The sequence below is a fragment of the Hylobates moloch genome, unplaced genomic scaffold (assembly GCF_009828535.3).
Source record: "Hylobates moloch isolate HMO894 unplaced genomic scaffold, HMol_V3 SCAFFOLD_6, whole genome shotgun sequence".
In the NCBI taxonomy this organism is placed as follows: domain Eukaryota; kingdom Metazoa; phylum Chordata; class Mammalia; order Primates; family Hylobatidae; genus Hylobates; species Hylobates moloch.
Window position 1 is genome coordinate 116,936,193 of NW_026652281.1, and position 23,871 is coordinate 116,960,063.

Here is a 23,871-nt window from a genome sequence, read left to right on the forward strand (position 1 = left end):
TTTGTGGAAGGAGCCCTGGGCTCCACCCAAACAGAGCAGTAGCCACTCAAGAGCCAAAGTGATGCCCCCCGAGCAGCCTGCTGCTCCCCGATGGCCTCCCTGTACCCTCTTCTAGCTGCCCTATCCCTGTAGCCCTGGTTTCCCTTCAGCCTGGGCGGGCCAAACCAACCCACCTTGGGATGAGTCAGAGGGAGCAGACCACAGGGTGTGGTTGCTGCAGGTCTCATAGGTTCCATGGATAAACAAGGAGCCTGGGCATCTCTGCCTGGGAAAACATCCCCAGCAGGGGCCTCCTGGTCCCCAGCAGTGGCCCTGTTCACCTGTTCAAGGGTAGGCTCTTGCCTGCCATGGACTGCACATGGCAGCAGAAGTGGTGTGGTATGTGTTTGTGTGTGTGTGTGTGTGTGTACTGGTTAGGTGCACAGGATGTCAGCCTCAGCATCAAACTCAGAATCCTCGAATTTTAAAGGGAAGGGGGCTTAAAGATCATCTAGTTCAGCCCCACAATGGGAAAACCGAAGACTGGTGGGGTGAAGTGACTTACTCAGGGTTGCATGACATAGAGCTTGGACGAGACCAAATCTCCAAACTCTTTCCCCTGCTCTGCCCTGCTGCTGCCCTGGAGGGTCAAGAGGCAAGAAGTCTGCAGGAAGCTGGGATTCCAGATATGCCCTCAGTGCCCCGCCCAAAGGCGCCACTGTCTGGTTCCTAAACTGATCAGAGCATGGCCTGCTGAGGCTGACAGGAATCCATGTGTGGGAGGGGACTGCAGCTTATCTGAGGGGTCTCACCACCTCTGGCCACAGGCCCCAAGCCCTGTGCAAGAGAGAGGGCACTCCTGTGGTTTTCTGCACGGCAGCCGCTCCCACTTTCTCTGCTAACAGCACTAACAGCACCCCTCCAGGGAAGTGCTTTTCCATGGAGTTCTGATCAGGCCATCACTCACAGTGCTCTGCCTCTCAGTAGCCCCTGTGCACACATAGACAGGCCAGGCAAAGATGGCACCACCCTCCAAGCACAGTGACTGGTCAAGTGGGCCACATGACCTGGCAGGTCAATCAGAATCCATCCTTGTGACTGTACTTATGGACACAGAGACAAAGCTATCTCTTTTCTCCGGGTGGTGGGCTGGGATGGGGTAGATCTGGAGCTGTCTGAGACCATGGTCTCCTCTTCCCACCCCACTCCCCAAACATGAGAGAGGCCCATTTTACAGTGGGAAAGAATGAGGCCAACACACAGTGAGAGAAACTGTCCTGAGCCATCCTATGAGTTCTTGGACCCTTCCTCTGAGTTCTTAGATTCTGTCATGCCTGGGGCCAGTTCCACCTCCGAACTTACCAGTTTTATAAGCCAATAAATAAATCCCTTAAGATAGGTTTGAGTTAATTCTAGTCAAGAAAGTCTTGACTAATAAAATAGGAAGGCCCCAAATCCAAAGTGGATCTGAGAATGTCTGACCACTACAGCAGAGGTGGCAGGTGCTAGACCCCAGACACAGCCCACTTTCCCAAACTTGGGATAGGATGAGAGAAGTAGGAGCTCAGACACCCTCCCTGCTGTCATGCCCAGGCTGGGCCATAGAGGAGGCAGTAAAGACCTTGAAGCAGGTTATAAGTTCTCTTATATAATATTTACCAGGCACCCTCTGTGAGCCAGGTGCTGTGCTAGACCCTGAGGCTAGGGTGGTAGACAGACTAGACATAGCCCCACAGAGCTCAAAGACTAAGTGTTTGCCAACTACTTTTACATCGTACAGCTCTATCATTAACTAGGTGTTTGACTTCGGGTGAAATATTTAATCTCTCTGAGCTTCTTATTATGTATAAAATATATCCTGGCTTTGAGTATGGGTTCATGGGATAATGTGGAGCTTGGCTCAATAAATACTGGCTATGATTGTAACTTCCAGGAGAAAGCATCCTCCCTGTTCTCCCCTCTCCTGAGGCTCACAGATTCACTGGGGTGGCCACGCCCACAGAGAAAGTTCAGCAATAGCATGAGAGTTGAAGGCTAATCAAAGGCTAGAATTCAAGAGATGCCATCAGAGCATGGTTGGCCAAGGAGTGGCCCAGGAGTGGAGCCCTAGCTGGGAGAGACACTGCAGTGGGTTGGGGTGGTCAAGGAGGAAGAGATGAGGCCATGGCCTCCTCTTCCCACCCCACTCCCCAAACATGGGAGCGGCCCATTTTACAGTAGGAAAGAATGAGACCAACACATAGTGAGAGAAACTGTCTTGACCCATCCTATGAGTCAGGATGGCACAGGAGCAAGAGTAAGAATGGAATGGACAGGGGACTGACGGAAGTTAGGTTGGAAAGATCATTTAGGCCAGGGTGTTGGGAACAAAGTCCCTGTTCTGTAGTTCTACGGGGTGGGGAACGTGACAGTATAAAAGCACCTTAGGAGGCCGCTGCTCTGGTTCAGGCGACTAGGGATGAAACCCAAGCCAGGGTTACCCTTGAGGTATAGTTAGAGCAGAAGAAGCAGGTGTGAGAAAGATCCAGAAAGAAGACTGGCAAGGACATGGAGACTCAGACTTATTAGACACGGTGGCAAGGGAGACCAAGGAGCACAAGGGGCTGGGAGGATGGGGTGTCCCTCACCAGGACAGGACAGACAGGGTCTGAACTAGGTTTTTGTCTGAGGGTCATAGGGCAGAGGGTGTTCCAAGTCGTCTTTTAGACCATGCTAGGTTTAGGGCATATTGGGAGGCTGTCTGGTGGAAATAGAGGCAGGTAATGACAGATACAGGATTATATTCTGTGATGAGCAGGACTGGAAGTGAACCCCAATAAATAGGTAGCCACATGGCACACTCAGTCTGTGTGTGTTGGGAGGAGGAGAGTGATCTGTGGGATTTAAGGTACTCAAGCTAGAGTGGAGAGGGCACTGCCTGAGGACAGGCAGTTTTGGCAGACAGGCAATCTTCCAGTCAAGGGAAAGAACCGGAGCCTGAGAGGGCAGTGCAGCAGGAAGGCAGCCTCTACCCTGAGGCTGGGTCTGCCACTGTAGAGATGAGAAGGTAAGAGGTGCCATGAGGTCCTGACCCTGCAAGACTTCAAGGAGTGAGGATAGCCTGTCAGGGAGGAGTTTGCCCTCCCTGAACAGAGGCTGCCACCAGGGGCCCCAGGCATCCAAGCTGCCCACCCATGGCCCAGTGGAGATGGCTGCCTGCGCTCAGGTGCCCAGCAAAGCAACAGGCAATAGGCAGTCAGCTTGCACATGCCCCGGGCCTGCCTCTCCCTGCAGCCCCACTCCTGGCAGCCCAGCCTCCTGTAATTGCCTTCTAAAAATATCCTTCCCCCCACCCCCACCTCTTGATTTCAAAATATTTAGTTTTCAGGGTATTTAAAATGAGAGCTGGCAGCTCTTCCAGGCCCAGATAACAAAGCTAAACATTTATGCTTCGACTGCATTTCTCTGAATCGGCTGAGATCTAGGGCTTGATATGGCAGCAGCAGGAGGGAGGGGAGTTGAGTGCGAGATGGATCACATGCAGGCCCCAAGGGCCAGGGGGCCACTGGCCCGCCCTGCCAAACCCCTCTAGGACCCTTCCCTCTGTCCAGGCCCACCTACCGCTGTTGACGTAAAGCCGGCCCCGGACGGTGTCCTTCCCCAGGATGTTCTCAGCCTCGCAGACATACTCCCCAGCGTCCTCCACCTTCACCTTGTTGAACTGTAGTCGTGAGTTCTTTCTGGTTAGGGAGGGGATAAAAGGGGGAGAGGCGTGAGCCAGGGCCGGCTGTGGCTCCCCAGCAGTCACCCAGCAGTTGCCTCTCTCCACAGAGCCAGAGTGGCCCTGCAGCTTAGATGAGAAGGAGATTCCCTCCACCCAGCGATTTCTGGAGTCCAGGTGGGGCACGGAGTCCCTGCAGCTGCAGGGAGCCTTGGGCCCTTAGGACAACACAGGGCAGGACTAGTGGCTGCTCACAGGTCCTAAATCTATGATCCTTCACATCCGCTCTTCTAGGGCTGGACCATCGTAACATTCTTCTGAAGGAGTAGAGCCAGGCCCTGTAGGAAGTCACATGGCCGCCTCCCTCATTCCCAGCTGCCTCCGCCTCTCCTGGGAAGTGGCAACCTGTCATTCTGGGTATGCAAGACCTGTTCCCAGATACCCGGGAGGGCAGCTGTCCTGACAGATTCCCATGGTGATGGTGCCCAGACTCCTAGTCCAAACCTGGGGCTCTCCCTTGTTCTCGAAATCCACGCTGCCACTAAGGGGCACTCTGCGGCTTCTCCAAAGGGTTTTTGTTTCATTCATTCATTCAACAAATGTTTACTGAGCACTTCCTGTGTGCCAGGAGCTTGTACACCTTGCGGAACAAAAAGAACTTGGACTTGCTCCTCAGGGCCAACCTGGATGTTCTCTTCTTACAGAAGGGAAAACTGAGTCCTAGAGGGACTTCCTGACTTGCCCAAGGGTACTCGGCAAGGCAAAGGCAGAGGCATGCCAGGAGCTGCAGTTCATGAGGACATGGGCTATCTCTGAGAAAAGCTGGGGCTAGTCCTGAAGCTTTGCACCTAGTCCCTGCATGCTGAGAACTGTGTGGCCAGGACTGGGCCGATCCCCCCAGTACTGTGACTCCAGGGCACCTGGCCTTGGTCCCCCTCTTCTTTCTGAAGCCCCAGCCAAACCTTTCCTTCCTTCTCAGAGTTTCCCTGCACCTACCCCAGGGTGCTTAGGCTCTGGAAGGGCCTATTCACAGCCCTCACCCCTTCCTCTGCCTCCAAGGGCCAGGGTGAGCTCTGGATAAAGCCTGGGGCCCCAGTCTGGCCCCCAGGAGGAAGCAAGAAGTAACATGGTAATTTCTGTACATGGTATGATCGCCTCCTCTTTTTAGTGCTGAATTTAAAAGCCAGATTTCCAGCCTATGTGTAGTGGGCTGGAGAGGTGGGGGAACACAAGGGAGGGCAGTAGAGCCATCATTGCCCTGAGCCTAGGGGATGTAAAACTGAGCTATGGAGCTGATGGGGTAAGGAGGCTGAGGGGAGGCAAGCAGAGAGGCTGGGCCAGGGTCAAGGAGATGCAAACTGGCCCACAATCCCTACCTGGGCTGTCTCCACCTCTGATGGGGAGCCTCTTCCCAGGCACCCTCCAAACAAGGGTGCTACAAGGTTGTCTTGTCTATAGACCCTATTGCTGTGGCGATGTCCTTGCTGATGCTGTGGTGACAGCTGCTTAACTATACCATATTCTTCCTGGCTCAAGCTGGTCTCTGTCTCCTTGTCCTGGTGCCGGCCCACAACCCTCTTCTGTCAATTACAGTTTGTTCCCTTCATTAAAGAGAGCCCTGGAGGCCCCTCTGACTAACACAGCATCTCTTTCCCTGCTCCAGCCAAATTAGACGCCACAAACTCCAGCTTCCCCAGGGTATGGTTTCTCTCACTTCCCTGTGCACACACCAGATTAGCAGGGAAGCGGGATCGCCTGAGGGTCCGGGGGTGGGGTGCTGATGCACAGGGGACTCAGAGCCAGATTCTCCTTGTCACCCCCCCAGAATTCAGAGGCGCTTCCCTTATACAGCATCATATGTAGCAGGACGTGGCAGAATGTTAAGGAAGGATTCCCCACATGAAGGCATTTGAGACCTGGAGAAGGGAGGCACAGGGCTCTAGGAGTGCCCCTTCCTTCTGAGGAACAAGAAAGAGGCAGGGGACAGAGACAATGACCCTGAGGCTTGCTGCAGATGTCCTAGGTTAGCAGCTGTCTGATGGTTTCACAGAAGCCGGCCCCAGAGATGCACACGGGGCTCTGGGTCCTGGCTAAGGGGCAGGGCTCTGAGGGTTTCTCAGCCCCTACAGGAACTGGAGTCACCGCCTTCTCCCTCCTCACTCCCAGCTCCAGGTGGAAGCCTGAGGATCCAGGACTCTCCTGTCTCCCTGGCAGGCCGGGTGCTGTGCTCTGCTCCTGGTGTCCCATCACATGCTGACCCAGGTTTGCCCTGAGATGGTGACCACGCCCCACCCCACCCCCCTACCTCCCCCGCCGGTTCTCTGCTGGCAGGGACGGGATCTGGGCAGCTGTGTCCTCCACCTTTTCCTCAGTGCCTACCCCCCTGCCGCCTGCCTGCTCGAGGGGCCTGTTCCAGCCTGCCCCTCATAAACAAGGGAACATGCGATTCTGCAGGGAAGGCCCCGTGCCCAGGGCTTGGGGGGGCAGTTGCTCCTGGCACAGGAAAGCTTGGGTGAGATGTTTCAGTGCAGTGGGCACAGAGACAGACAGCACCCTCTGAGGAGGGGTCTCTACAGGTCAACAGAGATGCCCAAACAGAGTGTGGCCTGGGCAGGGAGAGTGCCAGGAGGTAGTGGAGCCAGCTGTTGTGTGGGCAGACAGGACAGAGAACATTTTGCCAGAAAGCAGACTCCTGCCGCTGCCCCTGGCCCCTCTACTAGGTGAGGCGTGTAGTGTAGGATGGGTAGTGTGTGCAGGTGGCCGTTCTCTCTAAGTCACTCCGAGGGCGCCTTGGTCGCGGGGAGTCAGATGTTCTCTATCATGGCCCACTCCTCCACCACTCACAACTCACTGCTGAGAGCCCAGGGGCAGAACAGGGAGAACAGGGAAGTTTCCAGATGCAGCAAATGGGGCAGGGCCCTGATAGGTAGGGGGCAGGGGGCACACTGTAGACTCTTAGGGGTCCATAATACCCAGGAGGAGAAGACTAGTCCCTGTTTGTGGATTCTTCAGATGCAATTGAGGCTTAACCAGGACAGTAAGTGGTTCAGAAGGCTAGAAACATCCAAAAGGTCTCCTGCCCAGTCCCAGTGGGACTCTACACCCAGGAGAGGAGGGTAAGTCCTGCAAGATTCTCATCAGTTCAGCCCTCAGTGTAGAGCTCTCTGTCAGGTCCTATAGGGGAGAAGGGGGTATCTGGGTATAGGGATCCAGGCTTTGAGGCTCTCTCATGCTGGAAGGAGAGACAGATCCCTCCACAAAGCAATGAAGCCATGTCTAAGGCACCATGGGAGGAGACAATGAGAGCTGCCTAGAGGGCTTAGGAAGGTGTCCCAGAGAGATGACAGTTAAGCTGGGCCTTGGAGAGCCTTGCCAGGGACAAGCGAGGGGAGGAGGGCTGCCAGCATAGGGAACAGCCTGGGCCCAAGTCCAGGGCCATTAAAGGAAAGACCAGCAGCCGAGAGTGTGGCAGTGTGAGGAAACTGCAGGGCAGTGACTTGTAGGCCAGGAAGAGGAGTCGGAAGAGCCCCAAGGCTGTACCTGGCATGCAGTAGGCTCTCAAGCTCTGTCTTGAATGGATGATTGAATAGATGTTCCTGTTAGAAAGATCATTTCCCGTCAGGCACTCACAGGGGTCAGTGACTCTGTGGACCTTTAGAATTACAAACAAACTGGGTACATAAGCCACATTTTTTTTTCCTGAAGAAAAGGACAAGGCTTCTACCAGATTCTGTAGTAGAAGCTAGACTAGAGACTCATGAAAGTAAGGTTTGTTTTGTTCACTGACATATCCTGAGCCTCTAGCAGAGTGCCTGGCACATAGTTGATACTCAATACAGATATGTTAGATTCAGAAATGAATTCTCAGAGGGGCCTGTGGTCCAGAAAAGGTGGGGAGTGGCCAAGAGTGGGACAGAGGAGGAAGGCTCGAGGCAGGGAGGCCAGATAAGAAATGTGCAGGAGGAGGGAAAGAGGGACAACCCCCTGGGCAGACGACAAGGGGTCAGGGGTTGAGCAGCAGAGAGTCTGGTTGAGCCACAGGTGAGAGGGGAACACGTGAGGGAGAGAAAGGACTACAGCAGGCAGGGGAGAGGTCAGATTGGGCATTCACAATTGGAAATGTCTGTGAGGCATCTCAGGTGTGGTATCTAGTGTCTCTCTGGCAGCATGGGTCTGGAGCTCAGGTCAAAAAGCCATCGTGTCTGGATATGGAGACTTGGGGGTCTCAGATTCTTAAAGCAACAGGAGAAGGTGAAATCACCCACAGGTGGAAAGGGAGGAAAGAAAATAGTGAGGCCCAAAGCTCAGGAAAGTTCCAGCATTGATGGCAACTAAGAGACAGTGTCCAGACTCACAGCAGGACCAGGAGGAGCACCACAGGGCCCGGGGAGCAGGTATTCCCATGCTGAGGCCGCTGAGAGGCCTAGAGGCCTGAGCCAGGAAGTGCAGAGATAACTGGGATTTCTCCAGGACCACAGCCATCGAGAGGTTGGGATGTAATTGAAGGGCAGATTCCAGCAGGGCAAAGAGTGAGTGGAGGATGAGAGTGTGCAGTCAGTGGGCATGAGGCTAGCTCCCTCAGTGACTTCATATGGTGGTGGAGGGCGGAAGTGAGATGGGGCGACCGCTGGAGAGCCAGGGGAGCAGCAGCGTGGAGGGACAGCATTTGAGAAAAAAAGTCACGGGCGTGGGTTTGTTGGTAGGGAGAGAAAGCTGAAGTTACCAGAGAAAGGAGTGAGTTGGTGGTACCAGGGCTCTGTGGGCTTGTGTGTGGGGTGGGGGAATGTGTGGGAGGGAGGGCGAGTATGAGTGTGTGGCACCAGGTAGGGTGGGATGATGATAGGCAGGTTGTAGACATGTTTGGGAGCCATGAGGAGGGAAAGGGGGGCTCTCCTCACTTTCATCACTGCAGTGAAGTAGGGGAGAAACCACCTTCTAGAAAGAAAGGATGGGAGGGAGATGGGCCCCAACTGCCCCAGATCCAAGAAGCCTGCCCATTCTCTCCAGCTTGGAACCAGCCTTGGAAGGGCAGTGAGAAGGGGTGGGGTGGTCTCAGAAGGTGGGCTGGGTGGGCAGCCAGAGCTTCTTGCCAATGCTGTAGACAAGGGACACATAGAAGCCCCCACTCGCCACTGGCCATGGCAAGTTCCTTAGGAAGCGGCATTCTTTCAGCCACAAACCTTTGATCTAAGCCAAACTCTTCCTTAATTACATTCTGTTTTCTGCCAGGATCATTTTCTTGAGTGATCAGTTCTACTTCTGCTCCCCATTCTTGGAAGGAGAATCAGAGAACTGGAAGTAACTCCCAGTCCCCTGACTCCTTCATCCTCTTTTACAGGTTCCAGAGTCTGAGGGCCAGAGGCAGGGCATGGACATCCAGCTCCATACGGGAAACCCAAGCAGCCTGCCCAGCCCTGGCCTTCTACCACTTTTTGTTGTGGGCGGTCTGGTGTGCTCTAAAACCATTCTAATTTGCATTTTGTGTGTGTGGTGGGGTGGTGAGGAGGAAAATGACAGCCAGGAAGGGAGTGGTTGTAAGCTACTCTGGGAGGGAGGGTAGAAAAGGTTTGGGAGCTCCTCAGTCAGAGAGGGAAGGCCAGTAGGTCCCCAGAGCCAACAGAGCAGACATCAGGTAGAATGCCTGTTTAGCTGGCAGGCAGGGGTTTTCCCCCTTGCTTCTCCTTGAGAGGCAGGAGAGAGGTGGTGGGCTGCGTTGGACTATCGGCTTCTCTGGTGCCAGAAGCGCCCTGCCTGACCCACCCAAGATGGAAGACAGGCCATCTCCCATAGCCTGGAGACTCAGAGAACTTCTCTGATTCACTTCCCTGGAGCACTGATTCCAGATTAAAGACAATTCTCATGTTTTAGGGGGAAACCGTCTGAGGAACAGAGTTCTCCAACACCAATCAAAGTGTTGCTCCCTTTTCCCTTACTTAGCTCTCTGACAACTGACAGCTTGCTAAGCTGAGAAACCAGCCCATCATGTGTGACCTCCCAGAGGCATTCTGGAGTCAGGGTCTTTCACCAAAGATTGCCAAATGATGGGGCTTTCAGACACTGCAGCAGGTCTTTCAAGAAGTTTTAGAGATGAGCAGGGTCTTCCACTGATCAAGCTGACTGTGACAGTCAAGTTGCCTTCAACAATCCAGAGAAGTTAACGGCTTAATTCTTGTCTGTGGTCTGCAAGACCCTGGGCCACCATGACCAGAGGGTCCCCGAGCTGCAGGAAGAAGGCTGGGAGTGGCAAAGAAGGGGAGTATGGAGAGGGGCTGAGACTGGTTCCATGGGTGAGTCTGGGGGCACAGCCCTGGCCTCTGCCCAGTTCAGGCCACTCCTTCTCGAGAGGAGGGAGTGCAGCTGGTTGGACGGAGGACAGGCTGGATATTGCTTACCTGCCATTGCCATATTTGATGCGAATGTCTCGGCTGCGGTTGAGCTCCTTGCCATCCTTGAACCAACGGTAGGAAGGCTGGGGATTACCGGCTGCTGCCTCACACTTCAGCGATTGCTTCTCACCCACTTGTCCCGTCTGGCTCTTCATCTTCTTCAACTTGGGCCGAGTGGCTGTGGGTTACAAGGCAGGTAGGTGAGCATGGTGGTGGTAGGGGCAGTGCCAAGCATGAGTAGTGGAGAGTAAGGGCCACTGTCTTTGGGCTGGAACTGGGGAAGGGAGGGGTGATCCTGAGAGCCACCCCTCCTGGTGTCATTTCCTAGTTCAATTCAATAAGCATTTACAGTGAGTCTGTGATGACATCAATGTAGTTATAACTTATGGAGAGTTTCCTTCATGCCTTGAATGGTATGAAGCTTTACATTAGCTTATGAAACCTTCACAATAACCCCATGAGCTCACAGCAACGGTTAAACCCACTTACAGATGGGGAAACGGAGGCTCAGAATGGTGAAGTCACTTCCCTAAAGGCAGATGATGGAACTGGGATTCAAACACAGATCTCCTTGACGTCAGTGCTCAGGATCTAAAATCATGGGTAACAAGCCATGGGGCTGTACTGGTGGGCTCAGCCCAATCACAGATGCAAAGCTGCAAATGCCAAGCTGAGAGGCTGTCCCCATTTTTCTTAAACACCATTCTATTTCCGCATGCCCCAGTCTCCCATGCTTCACTTCCTTGCTCCTCTCCCCACCACCAAAATACAAAACAAAACAACACACACACACACACACACACACACACACACACACACCCCAAAAGAGAAAGTACTCTGATCTCAGGAAGGTGAGGCTAAGCCAGTGCTCGTGCTGAGGTGTATAACAATTTCCAGTGGGATAGTCCCTTATAGGATACACAAAGCCTTCATGCAGGCTCTCGCTTGGTCCCTGACCTCTGTGAGGCAGTGTCATACTGACACTGATGGTGCAGATGAGACTCAGAGAGGTGAAGAAACTTGCCTGAAGCCACATAGCCAGGCAGCCACATAGCTGGGACCAAAGCTCAGATATCAAGATTTGCCATGTGTTAGGCTGATAGCAGGATGGTGTCTGATTTTGTGGTCTCATTTCTCTCTGTAAGATGGTTAAAAGCCTTCCAGTAGCAGAAGGGAGGGTCTGTTGGAACCAGGGAGTTGTCTGGGAACTGATTGGCCCTGTCTCGGCCATTGGTCCTTTCCCTAGCAGCTCAGAGCGCTGACAGTGGGCCAGAGCTGGCTCTGGAGAAAGGCAGGCAAGAGGGCCTGGCCAGTACAGGGGTCCCCTCACTGAACTTCACCGTGAGCTGCTGCATATACGCAGGGAGTAGATGAGAGGGGCACAGGGCACAGAGGAAGCACAGAAAGGAAGCCTTTAAAAATGTATGACGTAGGCTTATGCAATGATTCTCGTAAAATAATTTTGTTCATTTTAGAAAATTAAAAAATACACAGGGGTGAAAAAAGAAGAAAACAAAACCATCCTTTGTCTCCATACTCATAAATAACACCTCCCCCCATTTTTAAACAAAATGGAATCAATGCCATTTGTGGATAATAATAACAATAATAGCTAACCTTTGTTAAATGCTCTCTATGTGCCAGGCTGTATGTATTCTTTCATTTAATGAAACAATGTAACCCTTTCGCCTGGGTGTTAAATATTAATAATAGCATTTCCCAAAGTGAATTCTATAAGCAGGAGTATCTGGAGAGATGAAAACAGATATTACTTGAGAAGAGGGTTCCATGGGAAAATGGGTTTGGAGAGCATGTGGTTTAAGCATAGTTAAAGAAGTATCTATCAACTTCAGTATCGTTCTCTAAGTGAGGGCCTTGAAACCTTTTTTCTTGGAACTCTTGGTAGCATTTCAAGGAAATGAAAGTTATGTGGAACAAATTCTATAACTTATATGTGTATTTATTTGTGTATACGTATATATATTTCGACAATGATTCCATTGAATATATATATATAAACATGTATTTTGACAGATATTAACATGATTCAAAATTCAAGAAGTGAAAAGGAGTATATGGCTTAAAAAACAAGTCTCTCTCTAACTTCTGGCCACAACCACACAGTTGTCTTTCTAGGAGATAATCAATCTTATCGGTTCCTTTGACCTCCTTTCAGAAATATTTTATGCATATACAAATCCTCCCCCGCCGCGTATTCACACACTCAGTTTTTCTTACAGCATCATTTTTCATGGTTGCATAATGTTCCTGTATGGGTGTATCATAACTTATGTAACTGATTCCTGTGTGGAACATTTAGCATGCCCCCTCCACCTTCCCATTACAAACAACCCCAAAAGAACATCCTTGCAGCTTTATCTTTGCACACACCCCATGTGTACTGCTCTATGGGGGAGGATGGCTCTAGACTCAGGCTGTCTGGCTTTCAATCCAGACTTTGCTACTTGTTAGATCTGTGTCCAAGAATTAACTTCATTCGTCTGCGCCTCAACTTCCTCAGCTGTAAAATACAGGAGATAAATAATAGCTCTTACCTCTTGGGATGATGGCTGTGAGGATTATATGAGACAATGCCTGTAGAGCCTGGCACATAGAGAGCATTTAACAAAGGTTAGCTATTATTATTATTATTCACAATTATTTCCTAAGGCGATCTTCCTAAAAGTGGAATTGCTGCGTCAGAGGGTAGGCAATCTTCCTCAGCTTTGTACATTGCCAAATTGCCCTTTGGAAAGGTTGCACCAATTTGTGCCCCCCCCCAGTGAATGACAGTGCCTGTTTTTTCCACACACTCACCAACACGAGGTATTATCATGTCTTTAATCTTTGCCAATTAGCTAGGCAAAAGATAACGTCTCTTTATTGTTTTAATTTGCATTTATTTGATTACTGATGAGGCTGAACATTTTTCATAAGTGTATTGGCCCATTGTATTTCTTCTTTTTGAATTGCCTGTTCATGCACGCAGTCTGTTTTTCTATTGAGTGCTCATCCTAGTGATTTGTAAGAGCTTTTTATAAATATTAAGGCTATTAACCTTTTGCTACAAAGTTTTTTCCCCTCAGTTACCTGCTTTTTTTATATGGCTGGTTCTTCTTCTTCTTTTTCTTTTCTTTTCTTTCTTTTTTTTGGCACCTAGAGATTCTATGTGCATCAATCTAACAATCTGTTGGACTTTTTGGAACTTCATTATTCTAAGTGTGACTGAAATCCTGCCTTATCCTCCTTCCCTTACCCACCTCCCTCCCTCCTGCATCTGCTCTGGAGTCCCCAGTCATTGCTTATGTTAGGTCTTAACCCTGGATGCTAATCGGAATCACATGGGAAGCTTTACAAGTCAGGTACCTGGGACATATCCCAGGCATTCTGAAGCAGAAGCTGTGAGTGTGGGTTCGGGTTGTGGGTTCTAAAGGGCTTTTCAGGTGTGTTCCTTTATTTTTGGAAATGTAACATACATTCAGGAAAGTGCATATATTATAAGTGTATAGCTCAATGACTGGTTACAAACTGAACACATATGCACAGGTGGCTTTGCGCTAAGATTGGGTTGACACCTGGTGATGATCTAACCTCTTGGTCAAGTGGTGACCTCCAACTAGTCCCTTCTCCTTTCTTATGAACTGGGGACACAACACAGAGAGCTCTTCTCAGGTGCTAAAGTTTCCCCTCACCCCACTTGGAGTGTGTTGACTTTTCTTGCAACTCAGAGACAAGGGAACTGCCTATCTCCACCACCATGAGCCACTTCCCTCCCAACAAGACGGTGGGGGATGGCGGTGGCAGCTGGTGGGAGGAAGCAGGGGTTACTCTACTACCTTGGTTCCTGACATGAGTTCCAGTGCTATATTATGCACTGAGCCTGTGGCCACTGCTTAGCGGTGATGGTGATGGGCTAGGGGGATGTGTTACATAGAGACTGTTCCCAGAAACAGTAGGCATGGCCCTAATTCAGAGGGCCTGAGGAACTGAGAGCTCCAAAGTAATCGCCGGCCATCAATGGAAAACACAGGACCGCATTTCAGATCACAGGGAGCTCACTCCATCTAGTGAGAACCTTGTGTGACTCAGTAGCCATTTCTGGATAGTCACTCACTTCAGAACAACCCTATCTAGTTCACCTGTTCCTTATTCATTTATTCAGTTCATTCCAAATGAATTCATTCATTCATTCAACCATACCAAGAGATAAGCATCCTACCGTTAGGGAGCCTGAATTTTAGTGAGGGGGACAATAAGCAAAACATCAACAGGAAATATGAGACAGTAAAAAAAAAAAAAAAAAAAAAAAGCAGCTGGATAAAGACCCTAAGGTGGGAATGAGCTTGATGAGTTCATGGGGCCAAAAGAGGCCTATATGGCTGGAAGATAGTAGAAGATGGGCAGGGTGTGAGGGGAGCTTGGAGAGGTAGGCAGGGCCCAGGTTGACATGGGGCTGTGCAAGCCAGGATGAGAAGTCTGGATTTGTTTTGTATATTTAAAAAAATACTTTTTATGTGCCTACTAGAAATTTTTAAATTACATATGTGGATTGCGTTATATTTCTATTGGGCAGCCCTGGTTTAAAGGATGACAAAATAAAAATAACCATACATTTGAATCATGCCATGTTCTTTACAAAGAGTTTTCTTTTACAGCTCTTAATGGTTCCTCAGAATCATCTGTGATGCTAAAAGCCATGCCTCTTGCTCTAGCAGCTGCAAGTCCTGGTCTTTGCTCACAGGCAATCCTAGTTTGCAGTGATTTGAAAGTTGAAAGCCAGGATTGGGCAAACCTTGTAGGAAAGTTCCTTGGGGTCAGGGGGCAGTGGCAGCAGCTCAGGTGGCAGGAAAGAGAAGAATGTACACCAGATGGCCTTGGAACAATATCCTCCACCTCTGCACTCCTGGGCCAAGAGCCCTGCCAGGTTTTCTGTGGCAAAGATTGAGGTGACCTCCCCAAGATGGCCCTGGATTGGTTTTGTAGGTGTGCTGGGAAGGCATTAGAGGCTTATAAGTTGGGGGATGACCTGATCCTACTTTCTGCATGTTAAGCTCATTCTTATCCTGAGCCACCATCCTTTCTCTATGCATCCTCTAGCCATTGGATCTAGTACCAGGCCCTGGAGTCATGTGGGATAAGGCTAAGGGGCTGTTCGCATAGCAGACATTTGTGCATCCAGAGACAGCTCTAACGGGACCTCAGACATGACTGGGCTAGATCAGCCCCTCTGAGCTGGGTCTGATATTGCCTGTTTCTCTTTTACAGCCCAGGGCCCACAGTACAATGCTAGCGTATGGGTATAGAGATCATCGCACCATGTCTCAAGAATGTCTTGGGGCCAGAGCTGAACCAAGCAGAGGAACAGGCTTCCTGGGATGCATGGGATCTGTCAGGGAAAGAACTGAAGCAGTTGGCAGGCATTTATCCCCCATTCAGTCGACACTCTGATCCCTACCGCTGCTCCTTCCCCACAGATGGAGGGGTAGGGAGCAAGCTGATGGACTACTTGGGCCCTTGAGTATTGAGCACCTCTCCTTTCCCCTGTTTATTGAATGCCTGCTATGAGCCAGGTTCTGTGTTTGGCCCCAGACAGAAATGATCCAGCTGTATATGGAGTAACCACCCCCTTCTCCCCAAAAAGTTTAGCTTGTCCCCTTCTGTTGTTGTTTTGTTACATAAGAAATTTTTGTTGTGAAAAAATTACACAAGTAAGGAAAAAGAAAACCACATTTAAATCAATTCAATTACCAACAGAGAGAAAGCCACTGTAGGCATTTTCAAATGTCTCCCAAAAGATTTTTCTCTCCAAACTGCTTTATATCCCACTTTTCTCAGTCAATATACATTCAAAACATTTTTCCAAGTCTAGAATCATTTCAATAGCTGCATAATATTTCATTGTTCAGATGAGCATATTAGGTTGTCTCCAATGTTCTGCTAATAATAACGATATTGCAATGAATTTCTCCATAAATTCAGCTTTGTGGCTGAAGGGAGGAGCAGCAGTCCTGGGGGTTCATGCATATTTTCTCATGCAGAAAGGGAACCCTCAAAGGTCCAGCACACAGAAGAGTGGACAGATGAGAGGCATCCAGCAAAAGCAAGAGGAAGTTCTGTGTGCACAAGAAGGGGGAGAAAGTTCCCAGCATTCTGCACCCATGGCCATTACTGACACCCTGATCCCTGCAGCACCTCCTTCCCCAGAGACGAAAGGGACAGGTGGCAAGCTGATGGCTGATGCAGGTTTTTGGGCATTGGGCAGCTCTTCCTTCCCCTAAGATTTCCTCCTCAGACCAAGCACCCTCTGCTGAGCTCCCATACTCCTTGGGTTTTGGGGGAAGCCCAGAGGCTACTTCATCCAGTTCTCTTCCTCCTGGGACAAGGGTTCACTGGAGTTGAGGTGTGGGGATGTGGGGAGGTCTCCCTTGGCAGCTTTATAAGAACAAGAAGAAGCTCTCTCAAGGATGGCCCAGGCCTCCACAAAAAGATTTTCCTCCAGGACGGGCTCCGTAAAACTTTAGGACACCTCCCCATGGTTGCCATGAGTTGGGCCACAGGGTATCCGGTGGCTTCTGCTTCCTATCTCCTGGTGCCAAGCCAGGACTTCTGGCCTGTATCTGTTTGACAGGCTATCCCCAGAAAGCTCCTCATTAAAGATAGTGACAACAGCAACAACAACCAGGACTGCTCCCTTCCCACATCCCAGCCCCGAGGCCAGGGGGTGCCGCTGCTGCCAGCAGCTTAACCTCATTCCTCTCGGCAGTGGGCGGTGGGTGCGGAGCCTACCCAGATCTGAGAGCAAGACAGACGCTCAGGACATGGCTGGGCAACCCAGCCAGGGAGGACCTGGCTCTGCCTCCCTCCCGGCACCCAGCGGGCAGGGGCAGCAGGCTGTTAAAAGGGTTAATGATCCTCACCTCATGACTAAGGCTGAGCAGTTCCCTTTGCAGGGCAACACCTGGAGACAATGTGGCCAGCCTGCCTGGCATCAAAGTTTCCCACTGTCCTGCTGCTGGCCAGCTGCGGGCCAGCCCCCTTCCCACCCCTGTCCCACCCACAAAGTGACTGCAACCTATTGGAGGTTAATTACAGACTCCAAGTTCAAATGAGAAAGAAAAAAAAAAACCCCACTCAACTAAAAACACAGCTGGTTTAAGTGGGCACAGGTGGCCTAGGCAGCCAGGCATCCTACCCATGGCCTGCAGAAGAGCCATTTCACACTCACAGGACAGACTCCCAAAGGGAGTGTATGCCCAGCTGGGCTGCTTGGCTTTCCCTGAGCCACATTTCCTTCAGCCACCTAGGCCCAGCCCAACGCCTGGGCTTGCTTTGCCCTCTTCTTACATCCATCCAACAAATACCCACATGCAACAGTCCCTATGATGTACGAGGCACTTACCAGTAACCAGAGATTTGGTGCCAAATAAGACATGGCCCTGGCGTCGGGTTGGTCTCTGCCTCCTGTTTAGGGCTCCCACAGAGGCTGATCCTCAAAGATGACCACCTTCCCTGCACCAGTGAAAACCAGCCTAGACCTGATGGGCTTTCAGCTCAGCAGCCCAGGTGCCTGGCACCTCAGCTGCAAGCTGGAGAAGAGGGGCCAGGCCAGCTGGGATGAGAACTAAAGAGGGGAGGCAGACGCTGCACCAGGAGGGCAGGTAAAGAAGAAGGGGAAGGGCGGAGGAGGAGACAAACTTGGCAGCACCAAGACCAACAGAAATGATTCCTGCCTTAAAGCTTCACCTGCCCACCCAGAAGCACCCATCCACTGACACCCAACCTGCAATGTGAGGGCAGGTATGCACAGGCCCAGGCCTGACCACCAGGGACAACACTATTCCCACCCACAGCCCCCTCTGCCAGGAGCCAAGCATCCTGAGAGAAACACTGGCCTCCTCAGGGCTCTGCAAGGCCAGGGAGAGATGCCTCATCCCCAGAGTCATGCAAGTCCACGCCGCAGTGCTCCACCCATTGCAGGGCTGGGATACAGGCACATGAGTAGCAGAGATGGGGGATGAGGGGGTTGTCACCTGTGTCTAGGAGAGATGGCACAGGTTCACAGAGCGGGGCAACAGTTGCTGGGGTAGGCATAGGGATACTCAGTACAGATGCCTCAGTCTCCCTGTGTTCTTAGCAGTGCTTGCGGCACACACCGTAGACACCTAGAGCTGGCACGGATGAGGCACAGAGGAAGCAGAGCAGGAACAGGGGAAAGAGAGGCAGCTGAGGACACAGCAATTCAGGTCTTTGTCCCAGTCTCCCAGTTTCTCAACTGTCTGCCCTTAGATAAGTAGTTTAGCCTCTCTGGGCCTCAGTTGACTCATTTATAAACCACACTCTGTCTATTTTAGACGAATGGAACAAGAGAAAAGCTCTCTATGGAAGGATGGAAGGCCTCTGACCACTATCATCTCTTCAGCTGCTGAGGGCAGAGGTCGGGGACAAAGCAGAGATGGCAGTTCTAGAAAATTGTTACCATTTACCCAAACTCTGTTTAATCTCTCTACTGGGGAAAGCTGGGCTCTGGGCCAAAGTCTTGGACCCTGGCCCAGGAGAACCTTCTGTGGAAAGGGCCTGCTGTGGGTGGACTAGGCCATCTCTTGCTCAGGGAATTCAGAAAGGGTCAAGAAGGGGATCCCAGAGCCTCATCCTCTTTGGGGTGGGCCTGTGCTTCCTGCCTCCTTGGCCTGGCTGGAGAAAGTTGTTTCTGAAGCTCTGAGTCTTGGGGAAATGTAGCAGGGGTTGGGGAAAAGGGGAGGCACCCTGTACATGCAGAAAAGACTGGCTTCTCAAACTGGGATACATGCAAAGCCATAGGATGATCTCAGGGCCTCTTTCTGAGGGTCTGCCAAGATTATTAATAAGGAAAAGCAGCACCTTTGTATCAGAACAAACAGACATATGGTGGAGAAGAGTGTTAAGTTCATGTGGATTTTTAAGATAAAATAAACGTATAAGGTTTTGAAGAAATGCTGGGTTTCAGGAGAAAGGTCTTAGCAGGCCTGATGCAGAGCAGGAACAGGCTCATGTGCTCACCATGGGTGCAGGGTGCCCAGGCTGCCAGAGGCCCTGTCTCTTTCCTTCAAATTCAACTGCAAGCATGAAAGTCCCAGCTTAGGCACCCTGGGAGCTTGGGAGGGCTGAAATGCGGTCCTTGTGGGTCCAGGCTAGTGAGGGCAAGGGGACTGGAAAGAACTCACCCCAAAATGAACACCTTCCTCCCTGGGTATTTAGTCATTAGGTTAAATATAACATGCAGAAAACCAGTTTCTCCATCTTCTCTTCCAAGATTGCTCCTTCTCCTGGATTCCCTCTTTCAGTCACTTTATCTGTGACAACGCTGTGTCTCTCTTGACTTTCCCCAAAGGCTGAGTCCATTTGGCTTCTATCATGCCTCTTATCCTCATAACTCTCCATCATCTGCCAGGCCCTGGCTCAGGTCATACTGCTCCCCACCCCCCCAGTACCATGACATGAACAGTGTACACTTGGCAGTTCCACCTCAATGTGCCTCACGGCCATTCAGAAACCTTCCTTGGCTCTGTGATGTCTGTAGAGAAAGGCCGCCCACCTTCCTTACCTGGTAGCCAGGGCCCTCCGGGGACGTTTGCTGGGTCAGTGAATGGGCTTCCTTCCCAAACTTGCCTCTCTACATTCCCCTACCACTTCCCTTCAGGAATCATATATTCCAGGCAAACCAAATCACTGGTTGCTCCCCAAACATGCCCATGCCTATTCTGCCCTGCCTCCATGCCCTCTGCTCCTGCTTCCCCTAAATGCCATCCTTCACACAGGAAGCCGAGTTGAGAGGGTCAGACATGCAGGCTGTGGGGTCAGACGGATGCCACTGTGCATTCTGGCTCTGCCCAGCACTTGTATAACTAGGCAAGTTACTGAAACTCTCTGAGCCTTCATTTCCTTGTCTGTGAGACAGGGACAATCTCATCCACTTTTAAGATTGTGGAGAGAATTAAATGAGGGTAATGTATGTCAAGAAGTTCGCACAGTGCCTGAAACAGAGATAACTTAATAACCGGCAGCTCTAAATCCCTCAAGATCTCAGATGCCTCCACCTTCACTAATCCACCCAGCTAGAAGCAGTCTTTGCCTCACAGACTTCCTGACCCTTTCACACGCTCTTCTCGGGGCTTCTCACCTTGGAGAAAATCAGGTTCTTATCTTTCTAGACTGTGAGGAGCTGGTGGGGGTATGTGCTGCAGAATCGCCGTGTTTCCTGGTGTCTGCCACTGGGTAGGTGTTCACTGATCACAGGCCAAGAAAATGAATTAATGATGTAAGGCTGGACTGTGACTGATGGGTGCCTCAGAGCAGCCCAGATCAAGACTGCTGTGAGCACTCGCTGGAGGGTGGGGTCCATTGACAGGTAATCCCAGAGCCCTTTCCCACCCAACACTCCTCCCCAACTCATCCGTCTCCCTCCCCGTCAGCCCAAACAGGCATCTGCCCTAGAATGGCAGAGCAGATAATGAAGTTGGGGCCCTGACTGAAAGACGACTCTTGATCAGCGTACCATTGCCCAACCATTAAGGGGCTCCAGCCTGGGCAGGAAGCTCAACTGGGGCAGCCTCCTTCCATGAGACTGACCCTCTTCAAACAGGAGTGGCCAGCTAGGTCTCCACATACAGGGGTGAAATAGCTTGAGAATCTCCTTATTCATGTGTTCATTCAAGAATGGATTGAGCACTGAGCACATTTCGAGTGCTGAGGGTCAAGTTGATGTGGCCTTGGCCCTGGCAGAGATTCTAGCTGAGCAATGTGCTCCTCACCCTGGGGACCAGGAAGGCCCTGTGGAGGAAACAAAGTCTATGCTGGGCCTGAAGGATGAGCAAGAGTTGGCTAAGAGAGAACATGTGCCAAGCAAAGTGAACAGCAGGTTCACAGGAACAAGGCCGGAAGGAACCACGATGTACTCACGGAACTGAGAGGAATCCATCTGCACCGCAGGCGTGAGTGGTGAGACCCAGGCTGCAGTGGCTGGTTGAGGGGAGCAGGCTGCTGCCCTCATTCTTGCCCTATAGGGCCAAGTCCTTTGCCTTGGTGTGTGGACTTCCCTCTCTGGGCCTCAGTTTCTCCATCTTTACAGTGAAGGGAGTGAACTATGAGTTCAGATCCAGACCTCACTTGACTGCACCAGAAGTCACAGCCCGTTTGCCAGGTCCAACCCCCCAGAATCCTCCCAAAGTGTTTGCAGCTGGCAAGCTATCCCGAGGCAAAGCCTGTGGCCTCCTCTACCCACCCATCACCACATGCACATTCTGACGGTTCAGCTGGGGCTACTGCAGGAGCTCCTGACTGTGCCCTCCCTTTTCCCATCCTTTCACAAAGAGCTATGTGGCTATGATACCTAAAGAGCAGCTTGGACTAGGTCACCCTCCTGCTCAGAACCCTTCATTCCCTGCTGATTAAGATAAGTCCAAACTCACTAGCCTGGTACTCAGAAAATCCACTGTTTGGCAGCATACCTTCTGGATTGTGCCTTATTTCCCCAAATATCCTGTTTCCAAGCCTCCACACCTGCTTAAGTGTCTTCTTCAATCTGGGCACCTAGCCCCTTTGCCAAAGTCCTTCTCATGCTCCAAAGTCTGCCTCAACCCCATATCCTCCTCCACGAAGCCTCCTCAGATTCCTCTGGTTAGAGTTAGTCTCTTCTATCTGTTCTGGGCCATCTCTTGCCAGGGTCAGCCTTGTAGTTGGAATTAGGTCTGTTTGTGTCTATCTTGTCCTGCCAGGTGACAGGATCTCAGCCAGCACTGCAGACCCCAAGCCTCATGCCTGACACTGAGGAGCTGGGTTAACACCTATGGAACTGACAGGCCCTCTACAGGGCTCTGCTCCAGGAGGCTGGGCCATCCAGCTCAATCAGTGGTTCTTAAACATGAGCATGCATCATAATAAATGGTGGGTGGGAGGGGGGCTTGATAAAATGCACATTACTGGCCCCCATCCCCATAGTTACTGATTCAGTAGGTCAGGGGTAGGTCCCAAGAAATTGTACTTCTAACAAGTCCCGAGTTTGTGCTTTAAATCAGGTTCCCAATAATTTAAATGTTCATCTTTTGCATAAGGGGCTCCATAGGACCAGATATCTATCCATTCTGATGCTAGATCTAGCTGGACTTTAGACCTCTAGCTTGGTTTCTGGCTAGGCCATTTGACCATAATAAACCACTATCTTCTCAGGAGCTCCTGCCTATTTGTGCAGCCTCAAGGCCTCAGTGCTACCCTCCCGTGTCAGTGTTCATGGTTCCTGTTCACACCTTCCTGCCACAGTAACACTGCAAGCTCCTTGTGAGGGCAGGGACTCAACCCACTTATCTTTGTAGCCTCTAAACCCCACCCAAGAGCCCAGGAAGTAGATATCTGACCAGTTGATCTGATGGGGAGGGCCTGCTCCAAGTGGACCAATAGAGATCCTCTGTCTCTCCCTGGTTTTTGCTGAGGGGCATGGAAGAGCCCAGAGCCAGGTGGACTGTGCATGACTGAGGCAGGGCAGGGGGCAGACTTGAACTTAAGATCTCATCCTGCCACTAATTCATGGTTAATCACGGGACTTTCTCTGCCTCGGTTTTCTCATCTGTAAAGTGAGGATGATAAAATGATACCTATACTTTATAGTATCAGTACTGGCCTGTAGTAAGTCCTTAGTAAATGAGAGCTGCCTCCCTGTCTCCCATGCAAGTTGGTCATGGACATGTTTCTACTTCTAAGAAGTCCCTTTTCTTTCCCTGGTAAGTTCCTATTCACCATCCAGGCTAGGATCCTAGGAGAACAAGTTATTCCTCTTCTCACCAGATGTTGCACATTTATCTCTGGTCTTACCCTCAGTTCTGATCATAGGTAGTTGTATAAGGATCTGTCTCTCTGGGCTTCCTGAAGGCAGGCCCTGTTGTCTATTCACATAATAGAAGCTCAGTTAATGCTTGCAGAATTGAATACACAAAGATGAGTGAACGTACATGTAGTTTATGCAGTTTATGTAGCTACCCTGTGGCCAGAGCCTGGAAGTCTTGATGAGAGGATGGCTAGGCTGGAGGAAGACTGGGAAAATGGGCCACTACTTGCTTCCCACCAAGTTACAAAGGGTGTGCTACTGGCTCAGAAATGGTGGGAAAACACAATGAGAACATGATTCCAATGGGGCCCAGGTCTCATGCTTTGGCAATGCTTTGCCAGGGGTTTTTGTTTTGTTTTGTTTTGTTTTTTCCTAAGCCCCTCTTCCATATAGTAACAGTCCCTCAGGCCAGCCTGGTGGGCTAGAGAACAGAGGAGGGCTAGTGGAGTAAGTGGGGCTGACCAGGCATGGGTAGCAACTGGGAAACCAACCCCGAGGCCAGGGCTAGGGCCTGCTCAGGCTGGGCCAGCACCGTTTCCTCCATGTATCTTCATTTTGGTACTGCCCTAATGCCAGAGCTTCCCTGACTTGGCCCTGAAGCTCCCAGCACCAAGGGGAAGAAGGCAGCACCAGGCAGCACTTTGGGATTCCTGCAAAAATCTGACTCCAAGGGACTTTGCTTCCAAAAAGCTGCTGCTTCTTCCTCCAGCAACTCAATGAGCCCACACAGGCCAGAGGGCCTAGGTCTCCACCTAGGAGAAGGAATGGCCCAGCTCATACTCTTTTAAGGGGGACTATCCCCTCTGTTTGCAACCTAAAGCCAGTAGTCCAATTTTACTTCTATCCCAGACCTACTGGCCATCCGATTCCCCCAACCCAGGTGACTCATTGCCCTACCCCAGCTGTACCGCTGTGCCAATCTGGAAAGACTAGAGCTCTCGGTCCCCTCTTCA

General features: G+C 51.0%; 1 protein-coding gene across 4 annotated transcripts in view; it reads right to left on the bottom strand.

The window, feature by feature from the left end:
• The window catches only part of NRG2 (neuregulin 2), a 196,530-nt gene that overhangs the window by 30,465 nt on the left and 142,194 nt on the right, over positions 1–23,871 (bottom strand). For all 4 annotated transcript variants that reach the window (XM_032158057.2, XM_032158056.2, XM_058441273.1 and 1 more), the window contains exons 2-3: positions 10,072–10,243; positions 3,580–3,698 (exon numbers count right to left, since the gene is read on the bottom strand). In XM_032158057.2, coding sequence (XP_032013948.1) covers positions 3,580–3,698; positions 10,072–10,243 — 291 coding nt within the window. The remainder of the gene's footprint in view (positions 1–3,579; positions 3,699–10,071; positions 10,244–23,871) is intronic.